At 44.2% G+C, this 25,907-nt stretch overlaps 5 protein-coding genes and 1 pseudogene across 5 annotated transcripts; 3 read left to right on the forward strand and 3 right to left on the reverse strand.

Moving 5' to 3' along the window:
- LOC110433596 (cycloartenol synthase-like) lies at positions 1,773-7,603 on the reverse strand. Its single transcript, XM_021456065.1, has 7 exons — positions 7,496-7,603; positions 3,606-3,652; positions 3,374-3,517; positions 3,104-3,281; positions 2,763-2,843; positions 2,589-2,672; positions 1,773-1,892 (listed from the first exon to the last, which is right to left on the reverse strand). The coding sequence occupies exons 1-7, from the start codon at positions 7,601-7,603 to the stop codon at positions 1,773-1,775; spliced, it is 762 nt and encodes a 253-aa protein (XP_021311740.1).
- Positions 7,717-8,315, forward strand: LOC8056569 (histone H4). The gene has a single exon (XM_002455086.2). The coding sequence runs from the start codon at positions 7,781-7,783 to the stop codon at positions 8,090-8,092; it is 312 nt and encodes a 103-aa protein (XP_002455131.1). The 5' UTR covers positions 7,717-7,780; the 3' UTR covers positions 8,093-8,315.
- On the forward strand, positions 9,912-14,403 carry LOC8078507 (annotated as a pseudogene).
- On the reverse strand, positions 16,277-16,938 carry LOC8078508 (histone H4). Its single transcript, XM_002457241.2, has one exon. The coding sequence runs from the start codon at positions 16,855-16,857 to the stop codon at positions 16,546-16,548; it is 312 nt and encodes a 103-aa protein (XP_002457286.1). The 5' UTR covers positions 16,858-16,938; the 3' UTR covers positions 16,277-16,545.
- Positions 22,157-23,613, forward strand: LOC8056570. The gene has a single exon (XM_021455584.1). It carries the CDS (start codon positions 22,428-22,430, stop codon positions 23,307-23,309), a length of 882 nt encoding a protein of 293 aa, XP_021311259.1. The 5' UTR covers positions 22,157-22,427; the 3' UTR covers positions 23,310-23,613.
- LOC8078509 lies at positions 24,930-25,907 on the reverse strand. Its single transcript, XM_002457242.2, has one exon. It carries the CDS (start codon positions 25,782-25,784, stop codon positions 25,230-25,232), a length of 555 nt encoding a protein of 184 aa, XP_002457287.1. The 5' UTR covers positions 25,785-25,907; the 3' UTR covers positions 24,930-25,229.

Genomic DNA, 25,907 nt, shown 5'->3' on the forward strand with positions numbered 1-25,907 from the left:
AGAAGTAATGGGTATGGCAATGCTAAGGCCAGTCTCAATAGAAAGTTTCATATTCTAATTTTCAACACATCCTCTAACAAAATTGTAGGTCTTTGTCTTGTACGTAGATTCTGAAAACATATTTGGTTTTCATCATATCCTTTATGTATTTAAAGATATAAAAAGGTGAAGCAGCACTGCTGCATTTGACTTGGCGCTTTATTTGCTGTTTTGTTTGTACTCCCTCAGTCCCAAAATGAAGGTCGTTTTAGCCTTCAAAATGTGTCCCAAAAAGAATGACATCCCGTACTGCCTTCGTGGGTGCCAGATCTATCCCCATAGCATGTTTTTTCGGTGCCAGGTCTATCCCCATAGCCTGTCTCCCTGCCACACTATCACCAAAGGCAAGTGTTTTTGTCTGTACAACAATTAATGCAAGTGAGTAGGGGTGCAGAGGTCATTCTCCTCTTTCCTTGGTACTCTCTCCAAATGCTAGAACGTCAATTTTTCTGGGACAGAGGGAGTATGTCAGGTTGGAAAGTATGAGTGTTTTACCTACTGTTTATATTTATGAAAATAAGTTCTCTCTCTGATGTTATACTACCTAAGCAGGTGGTAATACTTTGGATCGCACATAGAGCGATCATCACTTTATTGGAGACAAGTAAACGTGGCGGTGTCTTCCACTTGCTCCCTTCATATAATGCAAGGAGCCAACGATCTGACCTCGAACATCTCGCTTGTGTGGGCAGGTCGCATAAATCTAAAACCCCATATCCGCGTGCAAGTTTGAGAGGACAGAACACCATCAAAACTCGAATAAAAGGAAAAGGATATATGAGACTGATCAATATCTCTCCTCCCTCCTTCATATCCTGCAAGGAGCCGGTGATCTGACATCGAACATCCTGCTCGTGTAGGCGGGTCTCGTAAATCTAAAACCCCACATCTGCGTGCAAGTTCGAAGAAGCGGAACGTCACCAAAACTCAAATAAAAGGAAAGCGAGATATGCGGCTGATCAATTTCTCTCCTCGCTCCCTTCATATACCACAAGGAGTTGGCGATCTGACCTCGAACATCTTACTCACGTGGGCAGGTCGTGTAAATCTAAAACCTCGCAATCCGCACACAAGTTCGAAGAGGATGTAACACCACTAAAACTCGAATAAAAGGAAATGGAGATATGCGACCAATCAGTCTCTCTTCTTGCTCCTTTCATATCCTGCAAGGAGCCGATGATCTGACCTCGAACATCTTGCTCGCGCGGGCGGGTCGCGTAAATCTAAAATCGTACATCTGCGTGCAAGTTTGAAGAGGATGGAACGCCATCGAAACTCAAATAAAAAGAAAAGGAGATATTGGACCGATCATTTTCTCTCCTCGCTCCCTTCATGTACTACAAGGAGTTGGCGATCCAACCTCGAACATCTTGCTCGTGTGAGCAGGTTGCATAAATCAAAAACCCCGCATCCACACGCAAGTTCAAAGAGGACATAGCGCCATTGAAACTCGAATAAAAGATAAAGGAGATATGAGACCAATCAGTTGATTTGACCTCGAACGTCTTGCTTGTGCGGGCATGTCGTGTAAATCTAAATCACCACACCCGAGGAATTACAAAGTATATATGTTGGATCAAGAGTACACAACACTGCTATTATTGACTATATATGTGGAGTTTATTGTAGCAAAACGCAAAAGGATGGATCATGTAAATGTAGAGTGTAGAAGCTCTGTGTAGTAAATGGCATTTTTGCCACCACAATACCATATTGAATCAGAATCATATCAGCTATTTCTTCCCTGCAACATGGACCTTAGTGCGATACTCTCCTAGAGCCCATATAGGGAAGATGTTCCTATACTGGGAGTAACTGATCATGCAATTTTGGCTGAAGACTCCAATAATCTCCTGTTGCACACCGTTCAAGTTTATTAACAAATAAGAACATAGTAAAATTTTACTAATGAAAAATGATCATTTTGGTAAATTGACTATATTTGAAATTAACTGGAAGGGATGAAAAGAGAGTCCTACATATATATCTATAAATTGACAAAGATCATTTACGAGACTCAACATTGTTTTTTTATGGAATAGGAGGGGTTAGGCCCCTACTAGAATTTTATTAAAAAGACAAAAGCCATCAGGTACAATCATGAAACAAAGAAAGTAAGAAAGAAAATCATTAGATTGCACCAAAATATCTATTCTTTATCCTAGTTTGTTTTATATGTGATTTCCAAACTACAATATACAAGATTGGCTAAACTCATGAAAATTGAGGTGCACTCAACCCTGATTAAAACGATATAGAGTTCTTCAATTTGAGTCCAGCATTGGGAAGATATCCAAAAGAACAATAAGGTGTCTATTGAGCAAATGTGTTGTTCTACCTATATATAACCTTCTCTTAATGCTGGAGCTTTTATATTACTGTTTAGTCTACGTGATCCTTTAATCATAAGGCCAGGGCAGAATCAAAATTTCATTTTCTCCTTTAGTTTTTAAGACAAGGCTTTAAATCAAGAATGTGTGAGATGGAAGAAAGCACAAATATAAATGGATGTCTCTCTTGCATCAGCTAGGACTTAGGAGTTTTATTACTTGCTGTGGAAATTCTCCGTCCACTGACTGTAAGTTGATCAAGACCTTAGCTGCCCGATGCAGTGGTGTTGGATCTCTTTCAGCCTGTAACAATGAGGCAAAGTATATCCTTTAGAAATGTGTACACTGTATCAATAAATTCCATTAGCCACATCGTAAAACGAAAAGGTAGACCTGTCCAGCACCAATTAGGGCCAGCATGGCCCAAGCTGTGTTGACTGCATGAGGTCGCATGCCTTCAAGATGTGTGTAAACCTGTTTCAATCCAAGTCAAAGATGCTCTGGTAGATATAGCAGTTGTAGCACTGTTGTACTCTCAAATAATCTTCAGTACCATGACTCTTTAAATATATAAGGTAGCCAGATGCTCAGGTTGGAACATTTGATAATGAGGGCAGTTACAAGTGATAAATGCATTATAGCAAACAGAAATACAATGTATATCAACGGTACATCTAGTGAGAAAATCTGAGTTATTTAAAAATGAACAAACAGGTTGATTGAAGCCAAGTTACCTTGTTCTCACATGACAAATAGCTTTCTCCCCAACCACCAGAAGGAAGCTCTTTTGACAATAGAAACTCACATGCCTTTTTTATTGCAGGATTATTCTTGAACGTCCGGCCAGCACAAACTAACCCCCTCACTGCAAACCATGTGGCGTGGGTGAAACAAATGCCCCAAGATCCGTACCTGTTGGAAATACAGATTGTGAATAATACACCTAAGTCATAACTATCCCGAGGAAGTAGTATAATCTCAAGGTGTTCAAATTAAGTACTGACCATGAACCATCGTTTCTTTGCATACTCTCAATGAAATTTGCGCCCTTCCTGATACAGTTGTACACCTCTTTCTTGCGGTGCCCTGGGTAGAGTTCCTTGAATAAAGCTAGACATTGAATTGATGCTGATGTGCATTCAACATACCTGTCAATTTAGTTGTGCATTTTCTTTTGCTTATTTTCATCATTTATTACAAAGCAGTATAAGAAAACCAAGGGCTATTTAAGCTTACGGGTAATCAATCATTATGCCCCCAAAGGTCTCGGAAGGATTAAATCGCTGCATTTTGAGATAAAATCTGTTAGTATAGATAAAATTTAATTAACAATCCACATTGATAAATGTTGTTGCTTTTCAGATATGTGCTAGTTTATTTATCTCAATTTTAATTTAGTTGTTGCAATACCCTGAGTATTTATTAAAAAACAATGAGACCTTTTACAATGGTTGGAATCGTTTCCAATCGACTCCCATTGCCTCCGCTAAAAAACTTTTTTTCTTGATTTAATTCGTGGAAGGGTAATAACGTCATTGTAAAAAGTTCTCTCAAACCTCAACCCCTATCATCGGCAGCATCGGCTCCCGGTGGACGTCGGCGGGTGGAACCCTAAGAAGATTTTAAAAAAAACTTAAGAAGAAGATTTTTATCTAACTAACTATAGTACTTGAATCATACGCCCTAACTATGCTACTCAAAATATTATTTTTTAAAATTATGAATTTACCCTTTTAGCCTTCACTAAAAAAGAAATAGAAAAAAAGGAATTGACACTCCTCTATTTAGGGTCCCAATCCCCATAATTTCAGAGGCGATGTGAGGCGATGTGACGTTTATGGCCCACCGGCCATAGACACACCTATCACCTCCTATCACCTCGCTTCTCATCGCCTCTTCAACCATTGTAAAAATATTCAAAAAAAATTTATCGACTTGCTGGTATACTAAAGAATGGAAGAAAAAGTTACTGTTGGAACCGCCGATATCAATCATAAGAGACAATAATGTATGCATAGAATTTGTTGAGATAGATAAGTTTGGCTGGACATATATGTCTTGTTTATATTATGGATGAGCCCACGGCGAGTCCAATAAATTGTGGAAATGTAGGTGATTATTTTTGTTTGGTTCATGATTAACTGCCCTCATGTGTTTCTACATTAGGATAGGTCAAAAATGTGTTATGGTTGTTGTATATCTAATAACTTGGCTTGTCCCGATATTTCACGTGATACTGCACCAATGCTGTTTTTTCCCGTCTAGTGTCTACACGCATTGATGGTTGTGATGTACTACAACTGTGCACCTCTCTCTTTCAATTGAGCACATGAGAAAGCACAGAAAAAAGTTGACCTGTGGTACTGTGTCAAGCTTAGAAACAGCCTCCCAGAGACATTATAATTATAGTTAAGAAGAAGCATTAACCATATGGGCCAAGAAAACCATAAACCTAGGCTTCACCATATAGGGCTGCACTGGGGCCGATCATGATCTCCATGGCTTGCAGCCACTATAGTTACGCCTTGCAAAAGGCCCAAAACCAACAACAAACACTATAGTCTAATACCTATCACTATTTAACCAACAACAAACACTATAGTCTAATACCTATCACTATTTTTCAGATTGCTAGCGAGGGGATCTTTTTTTTTTTGTGCCATCAGGATTTGAAGCTTGACCAGCGTCTCACTCAATTAAGGTGCTTACCGCTAGGCTATGCAGTGTTGGCACATGATAAACAAACAAGGATGTTCTAGAAAGAAATTAATTATCTGACCTCCAACCATGCATATGACCTTGTGAGTTCAAATGATGCAAATCCACCATTATCATTCTGCGAGGTTAATTAAGACAAATATATCAAACATGCTCCTCAGATAGAAATATTTGAAAGCTACACCAAAGAGAAACTGCTGCTGATAATTAAGGAAACTTTTCAAAAAAAAAATCTTAATGAATATTTTTAAGTTGGACCATAGTCCTGCCAGCTGTGTTCCCACACCCCTTTCCTCCTACACCCTTCCCTTGGGACAAAATTCTTGACCGCACAGAAGGAAGGGAAATAAACGTTAAATTCTTGATCGCAGGGAAGGAAGAAAAAAGACGTCATGCAAGTAATAAAGGAAACAATAATCATGTCTGTTCCCCGTGATTCCTGACCACCACGGAATGAACGGAAAAAATGTGCATGCAAGGAAGGAAACAATAATCAAACCATACATTGAAGAAAACAATCATGTGGTGCCCCCTCTCGCTCGCTCAGTGGCTGCTGAAAAGGGAAAATATCATTGCTACCCAGATACAAATATATTTCATCTCCACGTAAACTTGATTCCGGATCGATACCAGGCCAACATTGACACACCCCTCCCGTCCTTCGCGTGGTGCGCTCTCACGCTCACAGGAGCCGCCACCACCCCACGCCAGGCCCTCGTCGACAAAGCCCGATGCCACCCTGACCCGCTAACAATGCCGTAACACCCCCTCCTCGTCCAACAGCCATGCCGTCGACCGCCAGACACTAGAGGACAGACGAGTGCGAAGAAGCCTTTAACAATACTGCGCTAATAGTCAAGGTGACTATAAGGCGTGGTTTACGATTTCATCCTATTCTTGATGATAGATTTTTTTCTTCAATTTCTTTACTCAGTGAATGATTTTATTTTAATTGGATAAGCATGAAAAACACTACTATAAGATGATTGTTGCATCAAAAAAAGATTATGCAAATTTTGTTTAATTATGTTCCTTTGCGAAACGAGGTGCTATTGGAACCTGCTCATATGACTACATCCTACCATGCCTTACACCATATCAGTCTTGCATCTCCATATTCATAGGTGAGATAATTTCTAGAATTAATTCTTTGTGTGTTTCTTTTAATTAATCTTCAAATCCTTGAGGTTTGAGTCAAGCACTCTCTGAAGCTAGAGTTGGGATTGAACATCCGAAAACAAACATTCATGCCATCAAGATAGAATGAGTAATGCGGCACTGGTATCTCGATTTTCTATGTAGCCAAATAATATCTCAAAAATGCATTTGTTCAATATCCTAGAACTTGAATGCCGAACTAATTCATATCAGTCTACGTAAGACACTAATGCATATAATGTATTTTTCCATTCAATTTATATTGTACAAATATTATTTCACTATGCATTTGTTGTTTCTGTATACACACTACGTGTCAACTAAAAAAATCATCCGTACATCTTAGATTTACATTTGAAGAAAAATGCCATGTAACACATTTATATAAAATAGAGTTTGTGAGCCTACAACGCCGCGCTCTCCGTGATTACGTTAATTTCATAAATTTTATTTTTGATTAAATGTGATGTTAATGTTGGTATTTAATTTTTATAATATTATTATCTTATCATACGATTCATATGTTTTAGTATAAAATATTTTTATCCCGTAGCAACGCACTGGTACACTACCAAATTCAAAAAAAAAACAAAAACAAAAACCACGACATCAGGATTGCATCTACCCTGATAAAGTATAGAGTTTGTGTGGCTCGGAATTGCACACTCTATTTTTTTAGGGGAAATTGCACTCTCTAATTGCCTTTTCACAACTGAAAGGGATTAAAAAAAAGCGAGAAGTGCATGTCCAGTTCCCACATTTGTGAGGATATGCTATGCCCATCCTCACTCTCAAAATTGTGTCTTAGTGGTCATCTAAAGAGGGATTTCAACGATGCATGTGTGTTTATGACTTCACAATTGTTTTAAGGTCTTCTTTACTTCCATCCCAAAACCTAAATTTTTTTAAGATTTTACGTCACATCGAATCTTTAGATGTATATATGGAGTATTAAATATAAACAAAAATAAAAACTAGTTGCACAGTTTGGTTAGAATTTACGAGACTCTTTGGAGTCTAGTTATTCTATGGTTAGACAATAGTACAGTGTCACGATTTTTTTTTTCTTTAGAAAGTAAACACGGCCTAAGGCCTAGAAAGATTGTGGCCCGTTTGTTGAGTGTTAGTAGCTTGCAAAGCGCAACCAGCTTCCGTCGAAGTCCAACCTACGGCCCATCAATCAACATGTAAACGCCCCAAAACCCGAACCCCAAAATTTCCCGTTTCCCACCAGAAATCCAAAACCAAACTTGCGACGCGCGCTCACCACGTCCCATGCTCCAGTTCCCCACGCGCGCCGCCCGCCACGCGCTGCTCGATCCGCCCTCCCGCTCCTCGGCCAATAGGAGCCGAGCCATCCGCATCCAACGGCTGGCGCCACCCCTCACGCGGATCGCGCCCCGATCCGACGCCTCCCAGCTCCTCTCCCGCCTCTATATTTATCCCCATCCCCCATCTCCAGCTCCAATTCGCAAGCTCACCCGCGCCAACAGCAAACCGATCGAAAAATCCCCAATCCTATCTCCGCGGCGAAGATGTCGGGGCGCGGCAAGGGCGGCAAGGGCCTGGGCAAGGGTGGCGCGAAGCGGCACCGGAAGGTGCTCCGCGACAACATCCAGGGCATCACGAAGCCGGCGATCCGGAGGCTGGCGCGGAGGGGCGGCGTGAAGCGCATCTCGGGGCTCATCTACGAGGAGACCCGCGGCGTGCTCAAGATCTTCCTGGAGAACGTCATCCGCGACGCCGTCACCTACACCGAGCACGCGCGCCGCAAGACCGTCACCGCCATGGACGTCGTCTACGCGCTCAAGCGCCAGGGCCGCACCCTCTACGGCTTCGGCGGCTAGGCTGGCCGCGCCTCGCCCCTCTCCTCGCACTGCCTGTCAGCCTGTGTCGCCGTCGCTGTGGTTGTAGTGTTGCTGCAATTCGTTAGTTGTGTTTGGCTGTGGGAAAAACGCTTTACTGTGGCAAGTATGTTGCATATGTTGTCTGTTTCTGATTGAGTGTTATTCTGAAGAAATATGGCAACGATGACTTGCTCAAGATTTAAGCATGCTCCCTTTGTTCACACATTAACTCTCATGGCTGCGTGTGTTACTGCTTTCGTTTGTGCAAGTGCGAACCGTTTCAGTTTTGACTTCAAAACCCTCTATTTTCAATGATAGATTGCATCTCTGTACGTCAGGTTTAATTAGAGCATACTGTAAAGACGACCACCTCTGCATTTGATTGTGATGAGTTGTTTCAATAAGGATCTTGACAGGGTTTGGTTTGTTCTGTAAAAGTCAATGCGGAGTAAATTCACATTCAGTTGCTGATATATGTTGCCGTGGATATATGGATGTTAACTTGTCCTAGATAGTTATGATTGGTGCATGACTGCAAGTTTTGAACTTAGATGCTGTCAGTCCTCAGGTTATCAGACACTAAGACTGAACTAGGCTTGGCTTGAAAAGAACCCACCATGTCAGCCGATTATGCCTAGATGGGGTGGTTTCAGAGTATAATGGTGCTTTATGTAACTACTAACTACTACCAGATTTGAGAGTATTTTGTTAACTTCAAAACTAGGAGAGGAACGAAATTCTTGTTGGTGTAAGGTAGTAAGACTATCTCCAACAATCGTCACTCAAAATACAAGACCCATTTGTCTTTTGGGTAGCGCTACAGGTAAAAGGTTCCATACCTATTTTTACTCTTCTCTAACAACAAGACCTAAAAGACAACACTCTCTGCAAATGGGTCTCGAGGAGAGAGGATACCCAAATTTGGGTTATGCCTCTCCTGATATCCAAAATGGGTTTTCTGTATAGGTACTCTGTTGGAGGCTATAGGTATTGTGTTGGAAACCCATTTTGGGTTTAGGTTCCGAAATGCATGTCCTATTGGAGACAGCCTAATGCATGCCAAAATACTTGTGCATTTCCTTTTGCTTAGGCCCTGTTTAGTTTCCTACGCAAAAATTTTTCATCCATCCCATTAAATATTCGGACACATGCACGGAACATTAAATGTAGATAAAAAAATAAACTAATTACATAGTTTGGTTGAAAAATCACGAGACAAATCTTTTAAGCCTAGTTAGTCTATGATTAGCCTTAAGTGCTATAATAACCCAGATATGCTAATGACAGATTAATTATGCTTAATAGATTTGTCTTGCAGTTTCCAGACGAGCTATGTAATTTCCAGACTAAAAATCTTTCCGACATCCTTCCGACATATTCAATATGACATCTAAAAATTTTCATCTCTAATTTAAACAGGACCTTAACTGGCCATCATATTTTATGAACTTTGACTGTAATCCATGGCATGCTTCATAGAAACAGGTGTGGATCTGCAGCCCCGGCCCCAATAACACACACCATGTATTTCCTCCGTTCTAAATTATAAATTATTTTAAAAATCTTGGAGAGTTAAAGTATTTTCAAGTTTTACCAAAAATATAAAGATTTATGTTATAAAATAGGTACACTATGAATATATAACTAACAAAGAATTTAATGATACTTGGTTGGTACCAAAAATATTATTATTTTGTTATATAAATTTGGTCAAAGTTGAAAAACTTTGACTCTCCAAAATTCTTAGAATAATTTATTATTTGGGACTGAGTATTTCTCAGCCCAATAACAAAGGCCCCAGAACAAAGCTATCCTCACCTCTCCCTGGTCACGTGTCCGTCTTCTCCCCACGCACAAGAGCGCCGCGCCACGAGGCGAGGTCGCGAGCGCGCGTCTCACCGAGGAGCTAGCTGCCGCGGTGCCGCCTGCCGGCGCCACCCAGCCGGCCACCGATGCGCCGCACGCCGCCGGATTCTGGGCTGCCCATCCGGCGGCCCCCAAGCTGCCCATCTGGGCTCCGGCCATCCCGCCACGGCGCCGCCCATCTCGGCATCCCGCCCGTGCTGCGCAGGCAGCAGGGCGCCGCGCCGCCCCTGCCCTCCAGCTCCAGGCCCCCCGCCCCAGCGCCCAGCCCCTGGTGTCCTGGCCGTCGTCCGTCAACCGGCTGTCGGCCTGCCCCCTGGTTAGTTTTTGTACAGAGTCTGTAATGAATTTCTTTTAGGTTTTAATTCAATTGGATTCATGTGTTTATTTTCAACTCATCGTGTATTCATGTGTATTGTATAATATTCCTACCTTAAAGGCGCTAGTCTTAAAATCTAGATCCGCCACTGCATGGGAAAATGATCGGGTAGCTCTAAATTCCTAGCTATCCATAAGTAGCTATGTTTAAGAATTAAGATTGTTTCAAGTTCGAATATTTTTTTTTTATCTTTGACCACCAATATCTCTAAGAATCTTCCAGCAAAAATCCCTAGCACATCTTCTAAATCAATGGATGGAAAAAGCCTCTGTGTAACCGCTTAATTTTTTTTGTTTCTTATTAAGACTTCTTGTATCCTTTGATTCATAATATTTATTCAAGATCTCTTAACTTCATTTCGTGATGAGAGCATCTCCAAGAGTTTGGTAAAATTAACTTGCTAAATCTTCAGTTTTAGCAAGTTGCTAATTGATTTGGCAAGTGAAAAAAAGTATTCTCTCCAACAGTATTGTATTCTAACTTGGTAAAATTCATAAAACTAGCACCTGGTCGGCAGCAGCACCTGGTCAGCACCAGCTTGACGCATTGCTTTGCCGGCCACCAACAACACCACCAACAGCAGCAGCACTTGGACACAACAGAAACCCAACAGGATCATGCACGTCGCCATAAACAGGAACATGCACATAGTGAAAAAAACCCAACACGCTGGATAACTCTCGTCTTGTTCCCCAAATCGCATCTCTCCTGACGTGAACGCCGCCCGCCACCGCGACGCGCTCGGCCTCTTCTCCCGCATGCTGTCCTCCCTCGACCTCCCGCCGCTCACCGACCCCTCCTTCGCCCACACCTTCCCGCTCGCGCTCAAGTCCGCCACCGCGCTCCGCGTGCCCGGCGCCGCCGCCGCCTTCCACGCGCTCGCCGCAAAGTGCGGCCTCCTCTCCAGCCCCTTCCTCGCCTCCCCGCTCCCCCCGTCGTTGCCGCCGAACCCACCCCGGCCACCTCCTTCCAGCCCGCGTTCGTTGCCGTCCAGTCCACCGTGCTGGAGAAGTACGACCCTGCTCGGCCCAACGACTACGAGACTACCGTAAGGACAAGCTCCGGCGAAAACGTACCTGAGAAGACGACGGCGAGGGAGAGATGGGCGTCCTGGCAGGCTGGCACCTTCGTCGCGCCCAGAGAAGACGACGGCGAGGGAGAGATCAGAGGAGACGACGCCGATGGGAAGAGGAGACGAGACGTCGAAGGAAGAGAATACGACGCGAGAATACGATTCGCAGTCGAAGCCGCGCGCGGATATATCCGCGTGCGAGACCCCTGAATAGCAAGTTGGGAAATATAGCAAGTGTATTTGAGGAACTGTTGGAGAAGAATTTTTGTGGTTTTGCCAAATTTATAAAGATAGCAAGTTCATTTGAGGAGTTGTTGGAGATGCTCTAACATCATTTTTATGTTGCCAATTTTTGTTTGGTACTAGTCATATTATTGGAAGTTAAAAAAGGTTTGACATAGAAGTTGCATCGGTTTGGAGGTGTTTTGAGTTAATTGTTTGCATAAGAGCTGTGGTGGGTAATTTATCTTCATCTAACTATCTATACGTACGGACGCCTTGCAAAATTATATTGTTCTCTAACTAACTAGAAGTGTACTACGTATTTAGGCTTTGAGAGTGATGAACGTGTAGGATTATTTTTCTGTTATCCAAACACAAATAAAGCTAGGATACTAAACAGTTTTCCCTCCGCTATGCATGCAGATATCGACGAGTGCAAGGATGAAACTGAATGCTTCGGTGAATGTATCAACACGATCGGCTCAATGGAATGCCGGTGCCCACATGGAACCTTTGGCAATCCCAGCGCAAGTGGTGGCTGTGTCAAGATTAAATCCACTAGAGGTCAGTATGTACACGGTACACTCCTGTATGTCCTGTGGCGCACTTCTTGGACGCAAAATAATAAAGCTCAGATCAATCAAATGTTGCTACAGTAATAAGACTAGTAATTAATTTCGTAATCCCTATATTTTTGCAGCAGATGATGCGCTACAGTCACCTACTGTGGCTCCGGTGCCGTTAGGGCTGCACCCCAACTGCAAAACCAGCTGTGGTGACGTGAGAGTTCCGTACCCCTTCGGCATCGGCCCTGCTGGTTGCTCCTTGCTGGGTTTCAACCTGACCTGCACAGGCTATGACGACCCGCGGCTGCTTCTCCACAGCAACGACGGCACCCTTGAGGTCGTCAACATCTCCTTGGCTGACTCCACGGTGCACGTCATCCATCACGCCAGGATCTTTAGTAATCCCACCAACCTCAAAGACATTGAGAGCAACACCTACACAATAGTTTTCTATGACATCCCTCAGATTGGTGAGCCATATACAGTGTCGGCCATGAACGAGTTCATCTTCTCCGGGTGCAACGTGCAAGCCACCCTGTATGGCGACTATAGAAACTCCACTGACAGCATCATCAGCAGTTGCAACTCCACCTGCAGCTCCAGAAGCAACTACATCCTGTATAGAGATAGAAGTGCTGGGCCAACTGATCTGTCGATTCACATGACCAATTACATGTCATTTCCCCTTGTTCTACGGTGGGCAGTTAAGCAAGGCTTCACATCGCTGCCAGGCAACTTGTCGGGGCAGTGCCCCGGAGACATAACTAGCAGCATTTGCAAGAGCAAGGATAGTTTTTGCCGGAAAGAGAACGAAGGCTTTACGTGTCATTGCAACACCGGATACCAGGGCAACCCTTACATCCCCGACGGATGCAAAGGTCATCACTACTCACTACTGATTTTATTGTGTACTCATTAAGCACACATGCACACACTCTCTTTCTATTTCACTATGTGTTTGTTTAAGGAATATGTTTCTCGATGTTTGCATTGCTCGTTATATTGTTGCAACAGTTGATGTCACAAAAGGCAGACATCGCAGAAAGGATGATTATACCAATGGAGGAGCTTGCAAAGGCGACAAACAACTTCGACAAAACTCGTGAACTTGGTGGTGGAGGGCACGGTACGGTTTACAAAGGAATCTTATCTGACCTACATGTCGTAGCCATCAAGAAGTCAAAGCTTATAGTCCAGAAAGAAATAGACGAGTTCATAAATGAGGTAGCAATCCTCTCACAAGTCAATCATAAGAATATTGTCAAACTCTTTGGATGTTGTCTGGAGACTGAGGTGCCATTGTTGGTTTATGAGTTTATTTCCAATGGAACTCTTTGTCACCATCTCCATGTTGAAGGTCCAAGGTCACTATCATGGGGTAATAGATTGAGGATCGCAACTGAAATAGCTTCTTCTCTTGCCTATATTCACATGGCTGTTTCGATCCCAATAATCCATAGAGACATCAAGTCGAGTAACATACTTCTTGATGATAAAATGACATCAAAGATATCAGACTTTGGAGCTTCAAGGTACATTCCTATTGACAAAACTGGGTTGACAACAAGGATCCAGGGAACAAGAGGTTACTTGGATCCTATGTACTTTCAGACCGGCCGTCTCACCAAGAGAAGTGATGTCTACAGCTTTGGTGTAATTCTAGTGGAGCTGCTCACTAGGAAGAAGCCATTTTCATATCTATCCACTGAAGGCGATGGCCTTGTTTCTCATTTTCTTGACCAACATGCTGAGGGAAATCTTGTCCAGATAATAGATCCACAAGTTATAGAGGAGGGAGGCGAAGAAGTCCAAGAAGTTGCTGCACTTGCAGCGTCCTGCATAAACTTCAGAGGTGAAGTACGACCAACAATGCGACAAGTGGAGCATACCCTAGAGGGGCTTTGGGGTTCCAAGAAGTACAAGAGAGAAGATACGGTAGCAGAATTGGAGGATGATAGCATTATGACTTATTGTCCGTCATCAACTGAAGGAGGACAAAATGTTAAAGAATCGAGCAGAAGATATAGTTTGGAGCAGGAGATGATGATGTCTGCGAGCTACCCTCGGTAGCATTGCGTGCTCTGTCCCTTATGCAATAGCATAATTCAGTTGTACCCTACTTGCAAAAAACAAAAACAAAAAAAATCAAATTCTGCCCTTTCATCAGTAAAATAAAATACAAACCAACTCAGAGTTGGTAGATTTCTTCTGTGTTTGTCGTCAAGGTTGCAGGATGTGTTGTTGGTGAGGTTTGTTAAATGAAATATGGTTCTCCATGCTTTTTGAAAGCTAACCAAACACACAGCGTGTACTACTAGACTACACTCTTTACTTTTTCGGAAAGCTACACAAAGGCAGCATGCTGATCGATCCTTAAACAAAATATATAAAGGTATCTTGCTAATCATGCTAATAAGCCATGATAAATATTGTTAGCTGATTTGTTGTGAGAGAAAAATACTATTAAATGGCTGACAGATTTGGCTGATAAATTCAAATGAACATGCTAATAATGGCCAAATATATAAAAAGGGCATACGGTATCTTTCAATAAAGTGAAAGTGTGCGGCTCCAGTATGCATGGATTGTATACAACTTGCTCATGTAGGTCGACACTGGGTGGGCTTTGGGTGCGCGCACACACTTCTTTTTTAGCGTGTTTGGTTGCAGTGGCCAAGTACCCTGCGACGATGCCCTCTCTTGTCACGTCTTTGTAATGCAACTCCTGAATTATAGTTTAGACATGTGAATAGAGAGGTCAACGGTAAACTGACGAGATTAGAGAGGAAGTTGATCGAAAACAAAAACTTGCAGCCTTGTTCTCACCCAAAAACCAAAAACTTTTCAAGATTCCTCATCACATCAAATCTTGCCGCACATGGATAGAGCATTAAATATAGATAAAAACAAAAAATAATTGCACAGATTATATGTAAATCACAAGACGAATCTTTTAAACCTAGTTACTCCATAATTGGACTATGTTTGTCAAAATTCAAAAACTTTTTAAATCTAAATAAAGCCTAAGGTTGCGCAAATGCTTGTAAATTTTTCGAGGGATGCAAAGTTATAGTTCAGTCTTGTTCTCTGCGGTTCACCAAACCAGTGATATCCTAGAGCCAGTACTGACAGTGACAGCATGCATATATCCACAGCTGAGTGAATCATTTAATTTGCAGTCTTTTAAACAAACAAAATCCTATCCAAGCAGGCGTTTCACCGAAATCAATGCCTTGTTTACATAAAAAAATAGATTTTAACAGTAGCACTTTAATTTGTATTTAACAATTATTATCTAACCATGAACTATGCTTAGGCCTTGTTTAGTTCTGAAAAGTGAAAAGTTTTCGGTGCTGTAGCACTTTCGTTTGTTTATGACAAATATTATCTAATCATGGATTAACTAGGATCAAAAGATTCGTCTCGTGATTTACAGCTAAACTGTGTAATTAGTTTTTCTTTTCATCTATATTTAATGTTTCATGCCTATATTTAATGTTTCATGCGTGTGTCACAAGATTCGATGTGACGGAGAATCTTGAAAACTTTTTTATTTTCAGGGCGAACTAAACAAGGCCTTACTCAAAAAATTTTATCTCGCAAATTATAGACAAACTGTGCAATTAATTATTTTCTATCTATATTTAATACTCTATGCATATACCACAAGATTTAATATAACAAAAAATCTTGAAAAGTTTTTGGATCTTAGGGTAAACTAAACAAGGTCCAAATGGAGTTAGAGGAATAAGCTTGCTGTACAGTTGTGCAGATATGCAATGTGCGTAGGAGTTAGGACACAATCATGGTTCAAGGTTTTTAATGGAACTGAAATTGCAAGTCTGAAGTTCAGCAAAAAGAGCTGAAATGGTTCACACTTGTACAAACAAAAGCAGTCAACAGCGACAGCAAAGTGTTTGAATCTGAACAAGTGAGCATTGGCATTTTTTCAGACACGCACAGCACAACATGAATCTGAAAGTGAATTGTTTACTCTGCTGACTTTTACAGAGCAAACCAAACCTTATCCAAGAACTCATCAAAATGAAATGCAATGTGCGTAGGACACATCATGGCTCAAGTTAAACCCATGGAACTGAAGTCTGAAGTTCAGCAAAAGAACTGAAATGGTTCGCACTACTACACACGAAAGCAGTCAGATGTTGGGAGTCCTGAACAAGTCATCATCATCACCAATTCTTCAGGATACGATTCAATATGAAACAGACAACAACATATGCAGATGATTGCTCAGTTCTACAGTAACTAGCATTTTCCCAACCTAGGCACAACTGACAACTTGCGAACTGGAGCAACACTAGATCCACAGCGACAGCGAGACGTGGCCGGCCTAGCCGCCGAAGCCGTAGAGGGTGCGGCCCTGGCGCTTGAGCGCGTAGACGACGTCCATGGCGGTGACGGTCTTGCGGCGCGCGTGCTCGGTGTAGGTGACGGCGTCGCGGATGACGTTCTCGAGGAAGATCTTGAGCACGCCGCGGGTCTCCTCGTAGATGAGCCCCGAGATGCGCTTCACGCCGCCCCTCCTCGCCAGCCTCCGGATCGCCGGCTTCGTGATCCCCTGGATGTTGTCGCGGAGCACCTTCCGGTGACGCTTCGCGCCGCCCTTGCCCAGGCCCTTGCCGCCCTTGCCGCGCCCCGACATGTTCGCCGCGAAGCCGAGGGGATTGGGGATTTTCCGGTTGCGGTTGCTGGTGGTGGGGTGGTGAAGTGGATGAATGGGACGGAATGGTGGAGGGGGAATGATATAGAGTCGGGAGAAGAGCTGGGAGGCGTCGGATGGGGGCGCGATCCGCGTGAGGGGCGCGAGTGATGGCGCCAGCCGTTGGATGGGGATGGCTCCGCTCCTATTGGCGGAGAGGCAGGAGGGCGGATCGAGCAGCGGGTGCGTGGGGGTTTCGTGCCTTTGGCCGTTTCGGCGGGCGGTGCGCCGTGCGCCGTGCGCGCGTGGGAAGTTTCGGTTTTGGAGTGGATTTCTGGTGGGAAACGGGAAATTTTGGGGTTGCGGACCGTGGCGGGCCGTGCTATGTTGATGGACGGAAGTTGTTGGGCTTTGCAGGCTCCCACAGGCCTCTGGGAAAAAAAAACATGATGCCAAGTCCCTTCGAATCTGATCTCGTGAAATGGAAATTAAGGAAACATTCATTCTTCCTATCACATTAAATCTTACGACACATGTATAAAGCATTAAATATAAATAAAAATAATTAATTATACAGTTTGTCTATAATTTACGAGACAACATTTTTTAAATGCATCTATAGAGGTGTTCACTAAAGCTGCAGCTGCTGCAGTTTTTCTTAGTTCAGTGCATGTATATTTTTTTAGTTGAATGCACAATATGCATTGAACTAAAAAAGCCACAGTGGTTGTTATTTTAGTCAGAAGTGAACACCTCCTCTAATTTTATTTGAGTTTTGCAATCTCAGTGTAAAAATAAAGAAAAGAATGTAGTTCCACGTACGTGATGTTCAAGAATCAAGGTTTATCTGAGTTTTGCAATCCCAGTGTAGAAAACAAGAAAAACATAAGAAACAATTAAAAAATTATAGGTTCACATGCGTGATGTTCAAGAATCAAGCAGGCCGTGCCATTGTGGTAATCAGGCCTTGTTTACTTCCCACAAATTTTTGCAAAATTTTTTTAGATTCCTCATCACATCGAATCTTTAGACGCATACATGGTGTATTAATTATAGACGAAAATAAAAACTAATTGCACAGTTTGGTCGAAATTGACGGGACGAATCTTTTTAGCCTAATTAGTTCATAATTGAATAATATTTATCAAATACAAATAAAAATGTTATTATGTCGATTTTCCAAAATTTTTTTAAGTAAACAAGGCCTCAGACGCACGGCAGCACCGCGTCCGTTGCATACTGCTTGTGTTCGTCTTTGGGGAGTTCTCGGCCTAACGCCTGCACTTCCCGCACCCGCCGTGTCGGATTGACCGCATACCTCGCGCCGGCTAGGCATGGTGCTGGACTGCTGGGTAGCACGTGAGCCCCAAACCCACATGAGCTCTCCACGAGGCACGACGGCACGACTCCACTAGCGCGCACAACGCTCGCTTGCTCCACGCCACTCTACTACTACCACTACCACCAAAAGTCTTATTTAATTCGCCCAAAAAATCAGAAACTTTTAAATATTATCTATCACATTAAATCTTACAGTATTAAGAGGAAGCGCGCGTCTGGCGGCGGCGAGATCGACACGGTGCAGCCTCAGAAGCGGCGGCGACTGGCGTGGGCGCGGTCGCACCAGCGGCTCCGGTCCGGCTTCGGCAGGGTCTCCTCCGCACCTCGTAAGCCGGCGTTGCCTCGCTCGCGTCCCGCCCAGACGGTGGCATTGGCGTATTCGAGGTTTCGACGCCGCATCGGAAAGCCGACGACGACGAGGCACCGGCCGCAGCCCAGTCTCGGACATCACTTCTCGCGGATTACGCTGTAGGAGGAAGCAACGGCGTGAAGGGAGGTACTTTATCGCCCATAATTTCTTAGTGCATTTTGCAAAATTATGGGATTGTTCTAGCAATTAGTGGACGGAATTAGTCTACTGGTAGTTCTTCATCTTTGAATTAATTTATTTAGAATCAGAATCCATGAACCTAGCAGTAGCAGCAGCTAGTAGTACTACATCGGTTAGTTTATGATATTGGTAGATTCACTTGTGAGCTGGGACTCCAGCTTAGTACTAGTGCTAATTCTACTGTTGACTGGTGACTGTTGACTGATGAACCGATGGATAACATCAGGATCTTTATGCTGTGCGATGTCTTTTTTTTCAGCTTTTCTTTATTAAAAGAACTAGGAGGGCAGCACGTGCTCTCACTCGGTATGAAAGGAATGTAATTTCTCACTAGAAACACAGCCACGCCATACTGGATCTGGCCGGTTCATTTCTCGTAGCGCATGTCCGGCGTCACTTTATTAATAACAATCTATTTATATACCAACATATAGTAGTTTATAGTTTGGGACTAAGTGGAGGCTGCTATGTATAATAATTCAGTTTGTATATTAAAAAATGAGTAACCATATAGTCAAGTATTTTCTGCAAAACATTTTAAATAGATACTAATGATAATAGATGTGATTTAGACCTGCTGAAATGATAGATACCATGAGTTGCAGCAAAAGTTATTGTAATTCAAGTGCTTTAGAATACTTGCGCTTATCACATTGAAATTAAACGTGTTCTTCTGCAAAGATTCTTTCAGGTAATAGTTTCTCGAAATGCAAATGAGTGTCAAAACATTAGTACAGTAGAGGTTCCCTATTTGTTATTTCCATACTCAAATGCACACTTACAGTACAACCTAGCTAGTTAAAACATGACTCTACTAGCCACAGGGCCCTGCTGCACGAAGCCAGGAATACATAGAACATGCAACTTTTTCAAGAAAAATGTTAAAAAGCAGGAGCAAGATTGAGAAGAAATATAATGCACTCTATCTGGGAATTTCAGTACCACCATATTCCCATTTTCTTTGATAGTCATCACTTGGAGATAATCATCAGAACATCAGAAGAATTTTTTCTTATGTTCGACACATCTCTGTTTGCCATACCAACTTAGCTAGCTACAAGGTAATATCTAAGCAAAGATTTAATTTTAACATATCCGTCATTGCTGCGACGTTTGGATGGCTCAGTGTGATCATTCCCGTGTTGTTTGTCTATGCCCAAAACGTACACAAAGTATTCATACCTGATGTACAATGGAACAAAAAGGCTATCTCTGATCACTAATGCCACCACCGGGTATCATGTTATCAAGAAATTTTTTATTAGTATGCTTGTTATGACAACAACTATTCAAAGAATACAAAGAGAGAAGTATGTATGTGCGCATTCAGATGGCAACAATAGTCTACAGTTTTTGTCGTTGTTTATATGAATGCAGACTGATTGTGTGCGAGACAGAGATAATAATCTGAGATTTTGTTGCTCAAACCTTAACTAACATGCTGTCATCTGAGCATAAAAGTATTACAATGCTGTCTACCAGAGTCCAGAAATATAGTATCAACGGTATTGAGGAGGGAAAAGGACTCAGCATGATTTTTGACCTGTGATCACCCTGACCCTGCAGCAAAGAAGATGATCGGTTAAGATATAACAGGGAAGAAATTACTTAACTGTATCTACCTACTTTTTTCTTTTTGCCAGAAAGCACAATTTCAGCATAATTATGAAATAGGTAACATATGCACACCAATTAATAATCAAGGAGAAAATTGTTAACCAGTAATGGAAATTAGAAATTAGATTTACACGTTGATGTATGTCATGTGTACTTGCTGACTATTTTGTCTTTGAGGCAACTTGGCAACATGTAAAGCACCAGGAGCTCAAGTTTATATACTTCAAGTTCATTTAATCAAGTCAGCAACGGTGTAATCTTCAAACACACGTAATTTTGGTAGGGGAGCCATCTGCATCCTCCACAATCTCACAAAGAACAGTATGAGGTAAGTTGTGATTCAAATTCATGAGAATAAATAGATGACAACCTCTTAGGGCAGCCACAACGCAAAATCGGAATGCTTTCATATGCTTTGACTCTTAAAAAAATTGAAATGACTTATAATTTGGTATAGAGGGAGTATCTATCATTGTTCTGAGTCCAGAAATGGAAAGGTTTTCACGGGATAGGAACGGATCACACTCAGGTGCCACCAGTTCTTTCGACGAGCCATGCTGGTTTGCACTGAAATCTAGCTTTCCTTAGGTGCGTGTTTATGTTGAACTAAGGCCTTGTTTACTTTTATTCTAAAATCCAAAATTTTTTAAGATTTTCCGCCACATCGAATCTGTAGACGCATGCATAGAGTATTAAATATAGATAAAAATAAAAACTAATTACATAGTTTGATCAGATTTATGAGATGAATCTTTTGAGCCTAGTTAGTCTATGGTTAGATGATAATTACCACAAACAAACGAAAGTGCTACAGTGTCACGAAAATTTTCTCTTTAGAAACTAAACACGGCCTAAGAAACAGAGAAGATGCAAGAGGAAGAGTACTCTGTCCAAGCAAAGGAGGGGCATTCGTAAAGAGAACTTTGTTGAGGTGTTAGGTCCCGGGATTGCCAGCGCCTCTCTCGCAAAAAGTTCCTGCTTGGTATAGGGATGTTCGTTTGGCCAATAAACCGTGATAGAAATTACTGTTAACTGATTTATTGCAAGAGAAAAACACTGTTGAATAGCTGGTAGATTCGGTTGATAAGCCTAAACAAACGAGTTTCCAGAACAAAATTCTCAAGCAGAAGTGCAGGACACGAGGACATCACAGTCGGAAAAGGGATGGATAGAAAAACCTACCGGAAAATTTGGATATCGTATACATCACAGAATAGAGATCCTGAGTCTGCGACGCTATGCTCTCTGTGATTGTTAATTTTATGGACTTAGCTTTTTGAAAATATTGGTATTTAATTTAACTTTATTGTCTAATCGTGGGACACATATATTTAGGATTTATTTAGTTTTCTGGGTGAAAAAGTTTAATAATTTTGTTTGTATTTAACAATTATTGTCCAACCATAGACTATGCTTAAAACTACATGTGATGCCGTAGAGCCGTAGAGGTAGACGACGGCAGTACCAGCTGCGGCGATGGGGTTCTGGCCGCTCGCGCTCTCACAAATTGCGGGGAACGGAGGTAGTACTCCTCGCGATGCTTCTCTCTCCCCGTCTCCTCATCTGACAGGGCTATAGCATAACCATTATTTTTTCTTAAATATTTTTTAGCAAAATTAGATATTAAAATTACGTTTTAGAGACCATATCTTAAACGATATCTAAATTTTATACGAAAAGAGTACAACTAAACACGACATAGTCTCGTACAGGATCAACGATAAATACGGCCAAACAGAGCTAATCGCATGCTTCCCACGATCCTGCACTGGCCCTCCATCCTGATCGCCAGGATCGACGTGAGGTACTAGTACTACTACTCGCGATGCTTCTCTCTCCCCGTCTCCTCATCTGACATGGCTATGGCATAGGTGTACTACAGCTACATTCATCCAGTCCACACGACGAGAATAGACGGCTCGCATTTGCGCGGCCCTTCCCACCTCTCCCACCACAGACACTACCGCCGCCTCTTCCCCACCTCTCCCACCCACCACGGACACCGCGCCGCCTCCTCACTGCCGCTACAGTGCCACTTACTTCACTTCAGCTCGATTTGTTCAAAATGGAGATCCTCGAATCGGCCCTGCTGGGCGAGTTCATCCGCTACATCAAGTCCAACTGGTCGGCGCACTCGCGGGTGGACCAGCGCCGGCGCCGCCTGCGCCAGCTCGTCTCCAAGGTACGCGCGGTGGTCGACGCCGCCGAGGGCGGCGCGGGGGCGGCCGTGCGGGACGAGTCGTTCTCGGCCTGGCTGCAGGTGCTCCGGTCCGAGGCGGTGCGGGGGCAGGAGGTGCTCGACGATGTGGCCCGCGCCACGGCCGTCGCCAGCTCCGCCCGCCGCTTCCTCGCGGGCTTCAAGGCGCTCTTCGTCTGCAGCGCCGAGGTGGACCGCCTCGAGGGGGCCGTCGACCAGCTCGAGCTCCTGGCGGGGCCAGGAGGCGACCTCGACATGTTCGTCAGGGTGCTCAGCCTCGACGCCGCCCGGCCCGCCGCCACGGAAGAGGACATGGACGTCGACGGCGGGCGCCCCCCGGCACCCGGTGCTCGCCACCAGCAGGAGGGGAGCGGCTGCAGCTGTGGATGCGCGGGCACCGTCGCGCCCCTCCTCGCCTCGCCTGGCGCTAAAAGGAAGCGCGCTTGCGGCGGCGGCGGCGGCTCGGGTGTCGACTCCGGCTCGACGTCGCGCGGCGAGGTCGACGCGGTGCAGCCGCAGAAGCGGCGGCACCTGGCGTGGATGCGGTCGCACCAGGGGCTCCCGTCTGCCTCCGGCAGGGTCTCGTCCGCACCTCGTGAACCGCCGCCGGCGGTGTTGTCCCGCTCGCGTCGCGCACGGACGGTGGCATTGGCGATGTCTAGGATTCGACGCCGCATCGGGAAGCCGACGACGACGAGCCACCGGCGGGAGCCCAGCCTCGGACGGCAGTTCTCGCGGATTACGCTGTAGGCGAGGAAGCGACTTGGGTGAAGGGAGGTAGGCTATCGCCCATGATTTCTTACTGCATTTTGCAAAATTATGGGATTCCTCTAGCAATTAGCCTACTGGTAGCGGCAGTTCTTCATCTTTGAATTAATTTAGAATCAATGAACCTAGCAGTAGCAGCAGCAGCGTAGTAAGTACTAGTACTTCTGTAGTTTGTGGTAGATTCAAGCTGCACTTGTGAGCTGTGACTCCAGCTTGTATTTGCTAATTCTACTGTTGGCTGAGACGGGCCGATGGATAACGTAAGATCTTTGTCCTGTCTCCTGTACTGTTTTGCTGTGCGATGTTTTTTTTCCCCAGCTTTTCATATGAAAAGAACTGGGAGAGCAGCACGTGCTCACTCGGCTGCCTTGTTCGTTTGGCTGGCTGATTTAATTTAATTGGGATAGAAAAACACTATTTTGTTTGGCTTGCTAATTTATTAGGAGAAAAAAATATTACTGAATGGTTGGCAGAGATTCGGCTGATAAGCTTAAACGAACAATATATCTAAATTTAATAACAATAGATAAGCTCTCGGTTTTTTGACGAGCTAATCGATCTCAGTAATAACTAAATGTCCCCTAAAAAAATTTATAACTAAATATATAAATATATGTAATTATACTAATATCTAAGTATCATTAATAATAAATTTTTATACTAAAATATTTAATATTTGTATAATTAATATAAATAGTGATTTCATAAATCTTGTTAAACTTATAAAACTTAGTTTAGGCTAAAAATTAAAAAAAAACTTAATTTTAGGACTGCTTTGGATGGTGGTTGTACGTTTATTGCCCTGCAGCATGCCATGTCTCCTCCGATCATATCGTGCTTTTGACTCTGGTCAAGCGGCACATGCATGGATGAATGGAACAAAACAACACTTTTTTTTGGCGAAGAATATGCCTGCTTTGCGAGAAAAAGGGTGCGTGCCTGCCACCGCGCCTTCATCCATGGAACGACGACTTCCTTGTTCCTTCGGGCTTCGGCCCTTCCCCATGTGTTGACGCGATCCTCGGAGTTGTCAGTTGTGGACGAACTGTTCGGACTCCAACTACAAAGCGCCTTGTGAGCCCGTGACTCGCCATGCAGCAATACGATTCCAAGTGGGCCGAGCCTACTTGAAGCACAACAAGCCCATCGCATGTTAGCTACGGTGCGAGAGACGATTCCAGCCCGGCCCAATGAAGTCTACAGGCCGACAAGCTCATGCAAACCATCCTACGGGCTCCAGCATCATCTGGTCTTCTGCTCCTCAGCTCAACCGCAAGTCAGCTAGCCGGTAGAGGACCATGTTTTAAAATTCAATATTTTTTTTTGGTGGAGAAACAGCTTGATTGCTGTGGATTTTGGCCAAGATCGTAAACTAATCTTTGTATAAGATTAATTAAGAAAGCAACAGCTCGTCTGTGCTCGCGCTAATGATGCGTGTCTTCACCAATTAGCGTCCAAAATCATTGCGCGGAATCTCAAAGGCCGCTCGAACTAACATTATTGATTTTGATTATTCCCCTGCACCCGCAGTGCGGTGCTATGATCGAGATCGGTGGTGGTGGATCCTCTTTTCTTTTCGTTCTAGTAGCGAGAGAGAGAGAGAAAAAAAATTTGTCGCCGACGAAAACGACGCATTCGTATGAATTTTGTAGATAGAAATGTGGAGCTTTATGTACAAGTTTCGGTTTGAATTGATGCAAAGTTACAAAAAGACGCTCAAAAATCGGTACAGGAAAGGGAAGATCACACGTGACGACGGCCGAATTTTTACAATTGCAATGGAAGGGGACGAGAAAACGGGAATATTTACCACGCAGAGCACTAGACGTGAAAACAAAGGGGAATCCAACGATCGGTCGATGGCAGCATGAACACACGGGTGCGCGCGCCGGTCACTCAGGGTCAGAGGTCCTCGGCGATGCAGGCGAGGTGCGGCTGCCACGGCGCGGCGTGGCTGCCGGTGCTCATGCGCCGCCGGTGCTGCTGCGCGGCCGCCCTCTTGTGTTGCTGCTGCTTCTTCTTGGCTGCCTCCTTCTCCGGCGGCGACTCGGCCCCGCCGAGCTGCCGGTCGGTGATGGTGATGGCGGCGGCGGCGACGACGCTGCCTTCCGACTTGCTGCGCACGTGCCGGGTCGGCGTGGCAGCACCGCCTCCGCCTCCGCCGGCGGCGGCGGCCTTCTTGGCGTCGGGCACGGACGCGGCCGGGATGAGGAAGTAGATCTCCCCGCGCTCGAGCTCCGAGTCCGGCGACACGATGAGGATCCTGCGCACCCCGACCCCCTGCGGCGACGAGCAGGGCCTGCTGAGCACGTGGTTCGGGTGCGCCGCCAGCACCTCCCCGGCCGACACGGCGCGGCCGTACTCGTCGACGCGGCCGCTGAGGTGCACGATCCGCACCAGGTCCAGCGCGCCGCACGGCAGCACGCACGCCAGGCAGCACCGCAGGCTGTTGCCCATGCCGCCGCCGCGCACCTCGTGTCCGGTGCCCTCTCTCTGTCGTCCTCACCGTGATTATCGACGCGGCCAGCACGTATATATATAGTTGGTGAGCTCGAGTTGAGGACAAGCAGAGAGAGAGAG

Source organism: Sorghum bicolor, chromosome 3 (genome assembly GCF_000003195.3).
Source record: "Sorghum bicolor cultivar BTx623 chromosome 3, Sorghum_bicolor_NCBIv3, whole genome shotgun sequence".
Classification (NCBI taxonomy): Eukaryota; Viridiplantae; Streptophyta; class Magnoliopsida; order Poales; family Poaceae; genus Sorghum; species Sorghum bicolor.